Source organism: Pelophylax lessonae (genome assembly GCF_965119305.1).
Source record: "Pelophylax lessonae genome assembly, chromosome: 6".
Taxonomy (NCBI): Eukaryota; Metazoa; Chordata; class Amphibia; order Anura; family Ranidae; genus Pelophylax; species Pelophylax lessonae.
The window spans coordinates 20,135,909-20,152,928 of NC_138773.1; the positions used below are offsets into that span (position 1 = coordinate 20,135,909).

The 17,020-nt window shown below is 43.2% G+C and overlaps 1 protein-coding gene across 1 annotated transcript in view; it reads right to left on the minus strand.

The window, feature by feature from the left end:
* Window positions 1–17,020, minus strand: part of LOC309558473 (uncharacterized protein) — a gene marked incomplete at both ends in the record, with an annotated part of 157,986 nt that overhangs the window by 124,477 nt on the left and 16,489 nt on the right. Inside the window, 2 exons of the mRNA XM_082261544.1 lie at window positions 10,630–10,787; window positions 16,046–16,317. Of these exons, the coding sequence (XP_082117670.1) occupies window positions 10,630–10,787; window positions 16,046–16,317 (430 nt within the window). The remainder of the gene's footprint in view (window positions 1–10,629; window positions 10,788–16,045; window positions 16,318–17,020) is intronic.

Consider the following 17,020-nt stretch of genomic DNA (forward strand, 5'->3'; position numbering starts at 1 on the left):
GCTGGTCACTGCATTGGGGGAATGGTGTGCTGGTCACTGCATTGGGGGGATGTATGCTGGTCACTGCATTGGGGGCACGTACGCTGATCTCTGCATTGGGGGCATGGTATGCTGGTCACTGCATTGGGGGCATGGTATGCTGGTCACTGCATTGGGGGCATGGTATGCTGGTCACTGCATTGGGGGCATGGTATGCTGGTCACTGCATTGGGGGGATGGTATGCTGGTCACTGCATTGGGGGGATGGTATGCTGGTCACTGCATTGAAGGGGGCATGTACGCTGATCTCTGCATTGAAGAGGGCATGTACGCTGATCTCTGCATTGGGGGAATGGTATGCTGGTCACTGCATTGGGGGAATGGTATGCTGGTCACTGCATTGGGGGAATGGTATGCTGGTCACTGCATTGGGGGGATGTATGCTGGTCACTGCATTGGGGGCACGTACGCTGATCTCTGCATTGGGGGCATGGTATGCTGGTCACTGCATTGGGGGCATGGTATGCTGGTCACTGCATTGGGGGCATGGTATGCTGGTCACTGCATTGGGGGCATGGTATGCTGGTCACTGCATTGGGGGCATGGTATACTGGTCACTGCATTGAAGGGGGCATGTACGCTGATCTCTGCATTGAAGGGGGCATGTACGCTGATCTCTGCATTGGGGGAATGGTATGCTGGTCACTGCATTGAAGGGGGCATGTACGCTGGTCACTGCATTGAAGGGGGCATGTACGCTGGTCACTGTGCATTAAAAAGGGGGCACGCTGGTCTCTCTGCATTGAAAGGGGGCACACTATACCTTAATTACTGAAGGCCCCTTTCTCACTTTTGCGACCTCAAAGTCACGCAATTTTTTTATTATTTTTAGCAGAGTGGCAGATTTGTATGGGGCTAATAACATGTAGAGGGGTTCCAGTTGTGATCTAGACTTTGAGTTGCCTGTTTTTACCATCCCCTGACCGCTCAGAAAAAAGTCTTAAATGGGCAAAATTATCTGAAAAAACTGACCCTTTAACTACTTCAGCTCCCCCTTAATGACCAGACCATTTTCTGCGATACGGCACTGCATTGCTTTAACTGACAATTGTGAGGTCGTGCGATGCTGTACCCAAATACAACTGATGTATTTTTTTCCCACATACAGAGCTTTCTTTTGGTGATATTTGATCACCTCTGCAGTTTTTATATTTTGCGCTATAAACATAAAATTAGCAACAAATCCTTTTTACTTTCTGCTATAAAACATTCCCAATGAAAAAAATCAAATTTTTTCATAAATTTAGGCTAATATGTATTCTGCCACATATTTTTTGTAAAAAATCCTAAGGGTATTTTGATTGGTTTGCAAAAAAGTTATTACATCTACAAACTATGGAACTTTTTATTTTTTAATTGTTTTTACTAGTAATGGCAGCAATCAGCGATTATTAGAGGGACATTGCGGTGGACAAATCTGACACTAAATAACACTTTGTATATTGACCCCCCAAAATAATACCTTGCCACCCCTTTGCCACCCCTGTTTTAAAAGTCTAGCTCCGCCACTGATGCAGGGTACTGGCATGGTGCAGGAGAATGCAGGGTACTGGCATGGTACAGGAGAATGCAGGGTACTGGCATGGTACAGGAGAATGCAGGGTACTGGCATGGTACAAGAGGATCCGGGGTTGTGGGCATACTACAGGAGATACAGTGCTGTGGGCATGGTACAGGTGGACCATGCCCGCAGCACTGCATCCCTTGTAGTGTGCCCGCAGCCCTGCATAATGGCAGGTAGTATATACGGTATTTAATAGTTTTACAGAATTCAGCAACATCTACACATAGAACACCCAATGTTAATCACTTGCCGACCGCTTACTACATATATGCGTCGGCAGAGTGGCTCCTACAGGCAAAACCACGTATCGGTACGTTGGTCGCCTGGTGGCAGCTAGGGGGCGAGCACTCCGATCCTCAGCGGGGAAGCCGATGCAGCGGGCATGTGGCTCTGATTGACGTCTGACACTCGTGATTGCTCCCCGCTGAGAGAGAAGGACGGTCGGCTGTTGTAAACTCAGCTGACCATTCTTCTCTCTGGAGTGATCACAGAGCACCTTCTATATAGGATCACAGGTCTCTATGGTGATCTCAGAAGTCAACCCCTTCCCCGCCAGTGTCATTATTACAGTAACAGTGCATATTATTAGCACTGATTACTCTAGTAATGTCAATGGTACCCCCAAAAGTGTAAAAAATGTCAGTTAGGGGTCTGATCTGTCGCTACAATGTCGCAGTCCCGCAACAAATCGCAGATCGCCTCCATGAAAAAAAAAACAATAAAAATGACATAAATCTTTCCCGTAGTTAGAAGACACTATAACTTTTTTTTTTACCAAAAATATGTAGCAGAAAACAAATTGGCCTAAAATGTGAAAAAATTTAGATTTTTAAAATTTTTTTTGGGAATATTATATAGCAGAATGTGAAAAATATATATATTTTTTTCAAAATTGTCGCTCTTTTTTTGTTTATAGCGCAAACAATAAAAATCGCACCCATGATCAAATACCACCAAAAGAAAGCTCTATTAGTGGGGAAAAAAGGACATCAATTTTATTTGGTTACAACATTGCATGACCGCGCAATTGTCTTTTAAAATAACACAGTGCCGAATTGAAAAATAGGGCCTGGTCATTAAGCAGCAAAATCTTCTGTTCTTAAGTGGTTAATGTGTTCCATTTCCTATCACCTACAGCTCAGATCTAGCAATATTATAAGATTCCTAGTTGAATTTGCTGCTAGTCCAACGGCATTCACAATTCCAGGTCTGTCCCCTTCCCCTACCTAAAATAACCTTTGGGGCTTGTTCACACCGCTTGTGGTGCAGGAACGCATGCAAGAGCAGGCATTTTCCTGCACCACAAGGAAACCCACTGCCCTCTGCTGATGTGGGCAGTTGCTACAGTACCATGTGGTAAGGTCACACACACTTGTAAAAAATAATGAATACATTTAATTTAGAGCCTCATCTAACACTTTATATATGCTTTACCGTGGAATGGTGGATCCAGTCCGCAGACCCGACTTACTTTCTGCCATCCCCCCTCCCTTTCTCTCTCAACCCTCTTTTTTTTTTTTTCTTTCCTTCTCCTATTCTTATATGTAGTTAACTAGTACCAAGTTCAAAGACTATTTCACCATGCTGATTATGTTAACCAGAGACCCTCAACCAGGTCTAGGGCTTTTCTTTTCTTCCCTAGTTAATCCGGTAGGATCCTCACACCATTAGCTCAGGAAATAACCTACATTCTTAGGGGTTGTGGCATAGTCCTACCTGATCGAACTTATGTTTCCGATTGAATTGTTTAATGTTATAGTTCATAATTAGCAGTAGGGATGATCGAACGGTTCGGGTCCACCATCGGTTCGGCCCGAACATTGGGTGTTCGAGGTTCGGCCGAATTTAGAACTTTTTGCCCAAAAAGTTCGGAATTCTGCAACCAGAACCGCCCAAAATGCAATGCTTCAGGAAATGGGCTTTAAAAGCCCGTGATTGGACCAGAACCATTAGCAAAAGCCAATTGAGGGGGCAGGAGAATGCTAGGAATGTGATTGGAGTGGCTAATGAAATCATTTACAGTAATATATTTCTGCTACTATCACACCTATATATGTCTAGGTGTGTATATAAATATATGTATGTGTGTATATATACCTGTATACACAAGTTCAGATGTTTTGCCTGCCTCAAAAGAACCCCAAAAAAAAAATGCCCAGGTGTGTTTTTGCTGGCATTTTTTTGGGGGTTTTTGGAGGCAGGCAAAACATCAGAACTTGTGCACAGTACCACTATACACAAGTTCAGATGTTTTTCCTGACTGCAAAGAACCCAAAAAAATGCCTTCTATTAAACCGGTAAGGTGTTACAGCAGCGAAGCCAACCCCCTGTCAGAAAGTTTTCTAATACAAACAATCTTTTTTTTTTTCTGGTTCTGGACATGCTACAGAGCTGAAACTTCACACTTTTTAGACCCCCCCCCCAGCCCCCCAGATCTGAAATCCAAAGTAAAAATCAAAAAATCTCTTTTTTTTTTTTTTTTTTTTTAAATTTTTCAATAATTGCCTTTTTTTTTATCAAAAATGACAATTTTTAAGAACTTTTTTTTGTGTGATTTTGTGTCTGGGGGGTCTAAAAGGTGTACATGTGAAGTTTCAGCTCTGTAGCATGTCCAGAACCAGAAAAAAAAGATCATATAGGTGTTAAAGTTAAAGGAGGGTCCCGACCCACATCCCTGTTCTACTGAAAAATTATCTTTTTTTTTTTTTCATGGTTCTGGACATGCTACAGAGCTGAAACTTCACATGCACACCTTTTAGACCCCCCAGATACTAAATCCAAAAAATCTCTCTTTTTTTTTTTTTTTTAATTTTTTCAATAATTGGCTTTTTTATCAAAAATGACAATTTTTAAGAACTTTTTTTGTGTGATTAATAGTTAATGGGGCATGACCCAGAACCCTAGGCACTTTTTAGGGGCATTTATTGGGTTTTAGGGCTTCAAAATGGTGTTTTCTGATTACCGAAGTTCGGGTCCCATTGATTTCAATGGGGTTCTGAAATCCGAACCGAACTTTTGGAAAATTCGGGTGTTCTGGTTGAACCGAACTTTTCAAAAGTTCGATCATCCTTAATTAGCAGACGCATTTCGGTTATTTCTGATTTTAGCACTTTACCAAGTGGGTTACGACCTGCCTCTGTCCCAAATGCTCGCAGGTTTTTTTGGGCTATCCCATCAGATCTAGCCCGTCCTGCCCAAGACACAGTAAGTTCCCCTTTGGGGTGTCAGGAGAGGTCAGGCCGCACTGATGGGTACTGATTGATGGCACTAATATGCGGCACTGATGGGCACTAATAGTTGGCACTGATAGGCACTGATAGTTGGCACTGGGCACTTATAGGTGGCACTGATGGGCACTTATAGACGGCACTGGTGGGCAACACTAATGGGCACTAACTGGCAGCACTGAATGGCACTGACTGGTGGCACTGATGGGCACTGACTGGTGGCACTGATGGGCACTGACTGATGGCACTGGGTACCAATCAGTACACATCAGTGCCACCAATCAGTGCCCCCAATTGGTGTCCATCAATGACCCCAATCAGTGCCCATTAGTGATGCCAGTCAGTGCACTGACTGACATCACTAATGGACACTGATTAGAATCACTGATGGGCACTGATTGGTGGCACTGGGGGGGACACTAATTTGATGGCACTGGTGGGCACTGATTTGGCGGCACTGTGGGCACTGATTTTGGGGCACTTTTTACTTTAGTTTGATCAGGTCACTGCCTGATCACTTCTCCTACGTTTACCCTTGAGGAGGAGCCATTGATCGGCTCTCCTCACCTCACCTCACACTCTGATAGTGTGAGAGGAAGAGCGCCGACAAATGGAACTTCCTCATTTACATGTGATCGGCTGTGATTGGACACAGCCGATCACATGGGTAAAGAGCCACGTCATTGGCTCTTTACCCAGATAGGGGTAGTGCTGTGTCCGAGAAAGGGGTAGTGCTGTGTCGCCTGGGGGCGCATGAGAGCAGCTGTTCTGGGGCGCCGTTATATGACGTCATCCCAGAACGAGAGCCGCACTGCTCCGCTCCGCCATCTTTCGATGGTGGGCGGGTGGTGAGTGGTTAAATTGGTCACACAGGAAATTGAAGGGATATCTCACCATAGAATAACACATATCTATCATCCCAGCGATATCAGTTATTAAGATTTCAGGAAAATGAAGATATTGTAATAAAACCCTCAGACATGGGGGATAATATGGTATTAGTAAAAAGATCACAATATGTTAAGATTCTGAGCAACAGTGCCTGGTATAGGAAGGTAGATAGGCATATCCTTTAGAAATCAAATGTGGATTTTGTAACATTTATTGAGCAAGCATATGTACAGGGGACTATTTCCACAGATCAGAGAATTTTTGAAATTGAAAGAACCCATGACACAAACCTTTTATGCACTACCAAAAGTGCACAAGAATACAGCTGATTCACCCCCACGTCCTTTCCCTTAAACCAATTGAATCATTTCTAGAATAAATTGTCTCACTCAACAGGCTAGTTTTGTGATTGATGAATTCCTTAGACCCCATGTGAAAGGATTACCTTCGTATCTGAAAGATCTGCAATTACTCCCTGTTTTGGATGGAGTTTACATTTCATCTGAGACCATTCAACCATTGATCGGTGTGGAGACTTTGTATTCTAACATTCCACATCAAAATGGGTTAGCAACTTTGGGTATGTTTTGGAGGGAACGTGGAACAGAAAAATGTGAATACAATAACTTTTTTGGGGGTCTCCTTGAGTTTATTTGAATTCATCGTATCTTTATTTTCAATGGCTCTTACTACCTCCAGGTGCACGGCGTGGCGATGGGGGTCTATGTATTCCTCATCGTACACAAACATGTACCTGGGGGGCTGGGAGCATTGGCTTTTTTCTTCAGACGATGTGTCGCTGAATCATGGTGAAGGCACATCAATAATAATTTACTATTGTGGAAATGCCCGAGGGATCTGCTTCAAGAGTTTCGTCTAACCTTTAACAGAAATCCTTTCAATGTATTTTTGATGTTACCCTCAGATGTGAATACTGTATTATTTTTAGATATGTGCATTTATAGGGATGCAGAAAATAAGATTACTACTAAGTTGTATTGAAAGTTGACAGGAAGCAATTACATTTAACCGGTTGCCGACTGCGCACAGTATATTTACTGCGGCAGTCGGCCCCGGCCAGGCAGAGTGACGTAGGTCTACGTCGCTCGCCTGTCACTCCTTCTAGAGCCAATAGCGGGCGGGCGCGCGCCCGCTGAGGCGCGCGCCCGCCTCGGCTCGTTCACGGAGGAGTGCGGGAGTGTGACTAGCGGACCCGATGTCCGCCGGTCACACTACGATCGCCGGTACAGCGGGAGAAAGACAGAGCGGCTTATGTAAACAAGCCGCCTGTCAGTTCTCCCTGTGTAAAAGTGAAGATCAGACAGTTCTACTATGTAGAACTGTTGATCTTTGTTTTTACACTAGTAGACCTGTCCCTGCACAGTTAGAATCACGCCCCTAGGACACACTTAACCCCTCCCTGTCCAATACTGTTAACCCCTTCCCTGCCAGTGTCATTTTTGCAGTAACAGTGCATATATATAGCACTGATTACTGCAGTAATGTCACTGGTACCCCCAAAAGTGTCAAAAATATCAGTCAGGGGTCCGATCTGTCCGCCGCAATGTCGCAGTACAGCAAAAAAAATCGCAGATCGCCGCCATTACTCGTTAAAAAAAAAACACCAAAAATGACAAAAATCTTTCCCTTTGTTAGTAAACGCGATAACTTTTGCGCAAACCAATCAAAATATGCTTTTTGCAATTTTTTTTACCAAACATAGGTAGCGTAAAACAAATTGGCCGAAAATGTTAAAAAATTTTGATTTTTACATTTTTTTGGGGGGGAATTTCATATAAAAAAAAGTGAAAAATATTGTTGTTTTTGCAAAAATTACGCTCTTTTTTTGTTTATAGCGCGTGATCAAAAAATCGCACAGGTGATCAAATACCACCAAAAGAAAGCTCTGTTTGTGGGAAAAAAAGGACATGAAATTCGTTTAGGTACAGCGTCGCATGACCGCGCAATTGTCCGTTAAAGTCACGCAGTAAAAAATCGCTAAAAACCCCCTGGTCTTTTAGCAGGAAAATCCTCCGGTGGTAAAGTGGTTAAAAAGTGCACACCAGCGAAATTTGGTCAATGTGGGACAGTAACTGCTCAGACTCAAAAGTATTTTATAATAAGTGTGATATCCAAATTCTGGAATCCATTTGTAAGAAGGAGCTATAGCCAGAACTCCTTAAAACAAGCGTACCATAGAGCCAAGAGTAGTCCACGGGATCTTTCCTTGTTTCACACGGAGAAAAAAAACCTGGTTCATCACTTCTTTTTGTAACCAATTGGAGGTTGATCAGGGTTTTTTAAAGAGTCACGAATAGTGATCAGTAGCTCACCAGGGTGACCCCACTCTGTCATGTCAGGGTGACCGGAGTTTAGGGTGACCTGACTCTGCCATGCCAGGGTGACCCCACTCTGCCATGCCAGGGTGACCCCACTCTGTCATGTCAGGGTGACTGGAGTTTAGGGTGACCTGACTCTGCCATGCCAGGGTGACCCCACTCTGTCATGTCAGGGTGACCGGAGTTTAGGGTGACCTGACTCTGCCATGCCAGGGTGACCCCACTCTGCCATGTCAGGGTGACCGGAGTTTAGGGTGATCTGACTCTGCCATGCCAGGGTGACCCCACTCTGCCATGTCAGGGTGACTGGAGTTTAGGGTGACCTGGCTCTGCCATGCCAGGGTGACCCCACTCTGCCATGTCAGGGTGACCGGAGTTTAGGGTGACCTGGCTCTGCCATGCCAGGGTGACCTCACTCTGCCATGTCAGGGTGACTGGAGTTTAGGGTCACCTGGCTCTGCCATGCCAGGGTGACCTCACTCTGCCATGTCAGGGTGACCAGAGTTTAGGGTGACCTGACTCTGATAAAGCCTTAGTGACAACTATACATAAATTAAAATGAATCACAAAAAAAAAAGATTATCTTTCTTAGAATTACAGTAGCGCAGGAATGGTGTTACCCTCCTTTCATAAAGTGCAAATAAATAAAGTGCATAAATTGCATAAATAATCCAAAACATCCAACTAAGCAAGAACAGAGTCCTTCAAAAGTCTTTGTTTATGTAGTGCCAGAGCTGGTGGTGGTGACATTGTACGGTGGTTCCTATAACTGACACCAATGACCCTGCATTAAAGGCACTGTGTATTGCTCTGGCACTACATTGCTCTGGTCGAACCAAACTTTTCAAAAGTTCGATCATCCCTAATGGAGATCATATCCCCCCTTATGTATTTATACATGGAGATCATATCCCCCTTACGTATTTATACATGGAGATCATATCCCCCCTAATGTATTTATACATGGTGATCATATCCCCCCTTATGTATTTATACATGGAGATCATATCCCCCCTTATGTATTTATACATGGTGATCATACCCCCCCCCTTATGTATTTATACATGGAGATCATATTCCCCTTATGTATTTATACATGGTGATCATACCCCCCCTTATGTATTTATACATGGAGATCATATCCCCCTTATGTATTTATACATGGAGATCATATCCCCCCTTATGTATTTATACATGGTGATCATATCCCCCTTATGTATTTATACATGGTGATCATATCCCCCCTTATGTATTTATACATGGTGATCATACCCCCCCTTATGTATTTATACATGGAGATCATATCCCCCTTATGTATTTATACATGGTGATCATATCCCCCTTATGTATTTATGCATGGTGATCATATCCCCCCTTATGTATTTATACATAGAGATCATATCCCCCCTTATGTATTTATACATGGTGATCATATCCCCCCTTATGTATTTATATATGGAGGTCATATCCCCCCCTTATGTATTTATACATGGAGATCATATCCCCCCTTATGTATTTATAGATGGAGATCATATCCCCCTTATGTATTTATACATGGAGATCATATCCCCCCCTTATGTATTTATACATGGTGATCATATCCCCCTTATGTATTTATACATGGTGATCATATCCCCCCTTATGTATTATACATGGTGATTTTATCCCCCCCTTATGTATTTATACATGGTGATCATATCCCCCCCTTATGTATTTATACATGGTGATCATATCCCCCCTTATGTATTTATACATGGTGATCATATCCCCCCTTATGTATTTATACATGGTGATCATATCCCCCTTATGAATTTATACATGGTGATCATATCCCCCTTATGTATTTATACATGGAGATCATATTTTTTTTTTATAAAAATATGGGCAGGAAGCCCTTATACACATTTTGTTATTAGATTGCCTCTCTGTGAGCTCTCCGGTTGGAATCCAGTCTCCCACAATATATACAGAATATAATGGTCTCTGTAAATGAATATATTCTTGATCTCCCAGAATGGGTTGTTGGATTGTCTTGTGGATTTCATTGTAATATTTCAATAAAATAAACACTTTTTGAACTTTTCAATGTGGTGCTTCTATTTTTCCTTCAAGATGTTATGGTTGTCTGTACCCAAAGTGGCCGATTCCCCCTCACTTCCTAGCCAAGTGACACCAGGACTAGAAATATTGTAAAAGGGGATAAAGTAACTGACAACAATGATGACACTGTGAGAGGTTGTCACCTTTCCTTACACGACTAATATATTATTTTAGTGAGCTACTATCTCTTTCTGTGATGGTTTGTTCAGCATTTAAAAAAGGGAAGACAATACAGTTTGTATGAAATTCAATACAAGGGCAGGAAGTGAGGAGAAATTTCCCCTAAGGGGACAAAGACAGCAATATAAAAATGTGACCAAGCATCTCAATCTTTCCAAACTAATCCAAGTAAAAAATTGATTTTTGGTCAGATCTAGGAAAGAGCTGACGCCATGCATTTCTTCTGCTTCCTGCGAAGAGATCCAGACCTAAAGGGGAGCCATGTTAGAATGCTCTTGGTTTTACCCACCTGGCAGGAGTCCTTTCCCCCATCCTTGTAGCCGGCACAAATCTGATCATACTGGATTTTTTCAGTAGCTCCCCCATTGTTATACATTACTTGACATGTATTGCGGTCTATTAGGGGAACCATGACCTCCTGGAGGACCCCTCCTTGAATTAGGCTTCCTGGTGATGAGAAAAGAAAATGGTCATTCGCAACAAGGTAATTCTTAGCAAAGCTATACATACATTGTAGATGGATCATAAACCTTTGAAGTTGTAGTAAATGTAGTACGGTAATAAGGTTTACCTGTAGGCACTGTGAATATCTCCTAAACTTGCAGTGTTCAGGAGATATTCAGAGTGCATGTAGAGCTGGGGCAAAAGGGGCAGCTGCCCCCAGCCCAGTCATTGTTGTGGGGCCCAAAGTAGCTGCCCCTTGATCCCACACTGCCTACAACTAGTTGATAAGTGGATTTGGGAGAGCCCAAGAAAATGCTTGCCCGGGGTCCAATTGATATTAACCACTTACCTCAAAGTGACGTAGATCTACATCGGCAGACTTTGCGGGGTTATACCTGGATGATGCCTGTAGTATGGTAAGCAACGGGTTAAGTTGCTGTCTGCAAAATGTTACAATTATGTATATGTCTGGGAGCTGGGTGTGGCTGAAGTTAGTTGCATGCTGATGTGCAGTGAATAAAGAAGCAACCTGTACAGCCTGTCTGTGTTAATACACTACATTTTGGCGACGAGGATGGCTAGCTTTCTGGATTTACCGGCTATAGGACCGTTTGATGTGTCTGGAGACCACACTAGTCTCTCACAGCGCTGGGACAAGTGGAAGAAGGGATTTCAGCTCTATGTTATAGCCACAGGAGTGACTGCACCTGCTCAGAAGAGAGCCATGCTGCTGCATCTAGCTGGACCTCAAGTTCGGGACATTTTTGAAACCCTGGGAGCAACAGGGGAAGATTCAGACTATGAGACAGCCATGAATAGAGTGAGTACTTTGAGCCAAAGAAAAATATTCCCTATGAAAGATATAAGTTTAGACAGGCTGTGCAAGAACTGGGAGAAACCACAGACAGTTATGTGACTAGGCTGAAATATCTGGCAAAGTCTTGTGATTTTGGGACTGTAACTGAGGAGATAATCAGAGATCAGGTCATAGAGAAATGCACATCTGTGCACCTCAGGAGGAGATTATTGAGAGAACCTAGTCTCACACTTACTAGTCTGCAGGAGATTGCAAGAGCCATTGAACTGTCTGAGCTCCAGGCTCTGCATATTGAAACCAAGAACACTGCATCTGTCAATACAGTCTCCAAACCTACCTATAATAATAGGAATATCTGGAGTAGGAAAGAGAGTTTTCCAAAGAGGACTTTACATATCACCTGCAATAAATGTGGCAGGGCGGGACACACAAGTCAGGACTGCACTGTGGTACAGAATAAAATGTGCTATGCTTGTGGAAAGACAGGTCATTTTGCAGCTGTGTGTAGAAGTACTACCAGAGATAAGAAAACCAGAACCAGTAACTCACACTGTTCTACCTGAGGGACCATGGGAAGATTTAGCCATTGATCTGTGCGACATTCCATCTGGACACCATCTTTTAGTTGTTGTGGACTATTATTCAAGGTGGCAAGAGGTGGTAGTTCTCACTAAAGCTACATCATCAACTGTAATTGAGGGGTTGGAGAGCATTTTTGCATCTCATGGGTTGCCTAAACGGATTGTGAGTGATAATGGTGCCCAATTTACTTCTCAGGAATTTCAGGATTATCTGAAATCAAATGCTATTGAACATCATCGTACAACTCCATACTGGCCACAGGCTAACGGGGAAGTGGAACGCCAGAATCGAACCTTGCTGAAAGCTTTGCTGATTGCTCATTTAGAGAGAAGAGACTGGAAAAAGGAACTGTGGCGTTTTCTTTTGGCTTATCGCACAACTCCGCATACTGTCACTGGCGTTAGTCCTGCGGAACTTCTTTGTGGTCGCAAATTCAGGACAAAATTGCCAGACATTGGGGGTCCTCCTACAAGTCAGAAACCTTTTCGGCATATTGATGAGGAAAGGAAGATCCGGGCTGAACAGTATGCAAACCACCGCCGCCATTGTCAACCTAGTGGCCTTCAACAGGGTGATAAGGTGTTGCTTCAAAGTGATCGGTTTAACAAACTGGCTCCGTCCTTTGAACCTGAGCCTTATGTTGTAAAGGAGAAAAGAGGTATTCAAGTGGTTTTAGAGGATTTAGATGGACACACAAAAGTGCGTAATTCCTCATTTGTGAAGAAATTTATTGAGTCAGAAGGTCAAGTATCGGAAGATGGCGAACAGGCAAAGAGTAGTGATGATACTGCCAGTGATCCAGACTTCAATCCACAACCATCCACATCGGAATGGCCAAGAGAAAAACGAGCAACAAATCCACCGGCCTACCTTAAGGACTATGTGTATAGTCAGGAGTTTATAGGTTAAATTTTTAGTTGTTCATCCATGCATTTTGTTAATCTTATTAATACGTTGTGCATGTTATGTTTTATTCAAAGAGAGGAGGGAATGTAGTATGGTAAGCAATGGGTTAAGTTGCTGTCTGCAAAATGTTACAATTATGTATATGTCTGGGAGCTGGGTGTGGCTGAAGTTAGTTGCATGCTGATGTGCAGTGAATAAAGAAGCAACCTGTACAGCTTGTCTGTGTTAATACACTACAATGCCTCTAGCTCCATCCGGTACCGTGGTTTACAGCTGACGGTCGGCTTTCCGTCAGTAATGACCGATGTGGCTCGGGAGCCGCTCGATCGTTAACCGGGTGAGCGGGAGGGGACGTCCCCCCCTCCCGCCGCCTTCCGTGACTTTGAACAGGCCTCCCGTCCCACCGGGAGACCCGAGCATCCAGCCGGCACGTCCACCGGGTGGATGGAGTCCCGATCTAAGCCGGAAGCAGCTTTGATCGGGTCTCCGATGACGTAACCCGAAGGCGGTGTCCATGACGTCACTTCCGGGTTACTCTGCTGCAAAAGGCGGCAAATTTAAAAAAACGTCTGTATGCAAAAATGCCGTTATCAGCGTTTTGCATACATGGAAGTGCAGTGGAGGGGTTTGGGGTCTTTTAGACCCTCGATCCCTCCATAAAGAGTACCTGTCACTACATATTGGTGTCACAAGGGATGTTTACAGTGCTTGTGACAGCAATAAAAGTGATGAGATTTTTTTTTCTTTAAAAAAAGCTGTAATAAAGTTAAAAAAAATAAAAATAAATAAATAGGAAAAAAAATAAATACATTTTAGCCGCCCCCGTCACCGTTAGCTCGCAAATGAAAAAAAACGTATACGGAAGTCGAGCTGCGAATGAAATCGCTGTTCAAACCACACATGTGAGGTATCGCCGCGATCGCCAGAGCGTGAGCAATTATTAAAAAAAAAAAAGAGCTACACTCTAACTCTAAATTGGTAACTGTTAAAAAAATTTAAAGCGTCGCCGATTGAGATCTCTATTGACCGTAGTTTGTCGCCATCCCACGGGTGAGCGCAATTTTAAACCGTAACATTTTGGGTATCTATTTACTCGGCGTGACATCATCTTTCACAATATACAAAAAAAAAGGGACTAACTTTACTGTTTAGTATTTTTTAAATGCAGTGAAATGTGATTTTTCAAAATGTTTCCAAAAAAATGGCATTTTAAAGACCGCTGCGCAAATACCGCGTGACAAAAAATATTGCAATGATCGCCATTTTATTCTCCTGAGTCTTTGCTAAAAAAATATATATAATGTTTGGGGGTTCTAAGTAGTTTTCTAGGAAAACAAAAAGTGTCCAAAATAGGGCTGGGGCTAAAGTGGTTAAAGATGGCCCTGAGTGCATGCAGCCGGTGACGTCACTGGCGTATGCGCTCTGATGGTCGGGCATACCATGCCAAACCTTCAGAGCCCGTGGTGTAAATGGCGGCCTTGATCCTCCTCTTTCGGGTCCCTCTTCAGCTCTCCTGGCCCCTCCCTACCTTTGAGTAGTCCGGCCACATCTGGAGTATTCTGTCCAGTTCTGGTCACCAATCCTCAGAAGGGATGTGTTGGAACTGGAGAGAGTCCAAAGAAGGGCAACTAAACTAATTAGGGGATTGGAGGACCTAAATTACGAAGAGCGATAACAAGCGCCTAATTTATTCTCCCTGGAGAGGAGACGCCTGAGAGGGGACATGATAGCAATTTACAAATACCTCAATGGTGATCTCAGCATAGAAAAAAAAATATTTTGTCTCAAGGAGTGTAAGAGGACACGTGGCCACACGATGAGAATAGAGGAGAGTAGCTTTAACCTTAAGCTACGTAAGGGGTTTTTCACGGTAAGGGTGGTAAGATTGTGGAACTCTCTTCCACAATTGGTGGTAGCTGCGGTAGGTATGGCTACTTTTAAAAGACTCTTGGGCGCCCATTTCATAGATCACAACATGCAGGGGTATGGGAAATTAATACATCACTGACACACACACCTACACAGGTTGAACTGGATGGACTATTGTCTTTATTCAACCTCAACTACTATGTAACTATGAGTGCCCCCACAGCAAACAGCTTGCTATGGGGGCATGGGAGCCAAGTACCAGCCCTGTATATCCATTCAGACACAGCGCTGCAGTTTGGCCCCGCCCCCTCTCTATCCTCATTGGCTAACTGCATTTGATTGACAGCAGTGGGAGCCAATAGCGCCGCTGCTGTGTCTTAGCCAATGAGGAGGGGAGTCCCTGATGGCTGAGACAGTCATGGACATTGCTGGATAGAGAGGGGGTTCAGGTAAGCATTATGGGGGGCTTAGGGGGTCTGCTGCACACATACGTTTTTTTTTATCTTAATGCTAAGAGTGCATTAAGATAAAAAACTTTCTGACTGTACAACCCCTTTAAGGTAAGTCTCTCATAATGTGCTAGTATGTGAAGCATACTAGCACATTATGACAATGCCTTGCAGGGGATTTATTTTTTTTTCTTTATCTGTGGTTTAATACCCTTTTAAAGCACAACTCTAAATCGAAATATATTCCTCAGTTGCCATCCCTGCTAGCCAATCACGACGCGATTGTGGCTCCGGCGGCGCAATTGCACCATCTAGTGGCTATTGAATGAAACAACATACAGGTACGTGTTTTCACGCAATAGAGCCACACTGCCGCAGAATATACACAGCAATCGGCAAGTGGTTAAAAAGACCTTCTCCCCAATTTCCCTCCTTCCCTCTTCCCCATAGACTTTTACTTCTAAGTTCCGGTTTCATGGATTTCGAAGAGAATTCAACAAACCCCGTATGAATTGAACCCAGGCAGAATTACCAATCCATATTTACCATGACATATTATTGGGTGTAAGTGACAGGTCTGATTTCTTAGTATGGATAATGAGTGAAATCACTTTTTGTTTATCATTTCATGGACTCACCTCCATAAGTTCTTGTACCCCAGCCGGTCACCCAGCACTCCGTACCACAGGGGAAGGTGGTGGTGGAAGATGGCAGACAGATTGGCATGATGTACTGAGTATAGGTGACAGGTGTGGCCAGCTGCACCAGAGCGATGTCCCCAGGATCTCCATCACTTATAAAATTAGTATTGGCAATGATATTACTTACATTGGCAACAATTGTATGATTGCTGATCACACCCAGCTGGTACATGCCCAAATATACTTTATAATTCGATACTTGGATAGGACTGCAGAAAGAAAACAGAACATAACATGTATAAATGAGGATCAATCTACTGCAGAAGGCAGTGCAATATCATTACTATCAATGACCTTCAGAATCTAATGAATGAAATACAACTTGTTCATAATGTGTTCTCTATGAATGGACTGTAGGTACACACGCCCAATGGTATGAACTTAGGCAGGATCATCAGAGTTTACTGAGATGCTAAGTCGCAGTGATCTCTATTGAAGGCTCAGAAGTGGTTGAAAAGATCAAAATAAAATTATTAACCACTTTAGCCCCGGAAGATTTTACCCCCTTCCTGACCAGGGCCTATTTTGCGATTCGGCACTGCGTGACTTAAATGGACAATTGCGCGGTCGTACGACGCTGTACCTAAACGAATTTGACGTCCTTTTTTTCCCACAAACAGAGCTTTCTTTTGGTGGTATTTGATCACCTGTGCGATTTTTTGATCATGCGCTATAAACAAAAAAAGAGCGACAATTTTGCAAAAATAACAATATTTTTCACATTTTTTATATGAAATTCCCCCCCCCCCAAAAAAAGTAAAAATCTAAATTTTTTAACATTTTTGGCCAATTTGTTTTCAGCTACATATGCTTGTTAAAAAAAAAATCACAATAAGCGTATTTTGATTGGTTTGCGCAAAAGTTATTGCGTTTACTAACTAAGGGAAAGATTTTTGTCATTTTTGTTGTTCT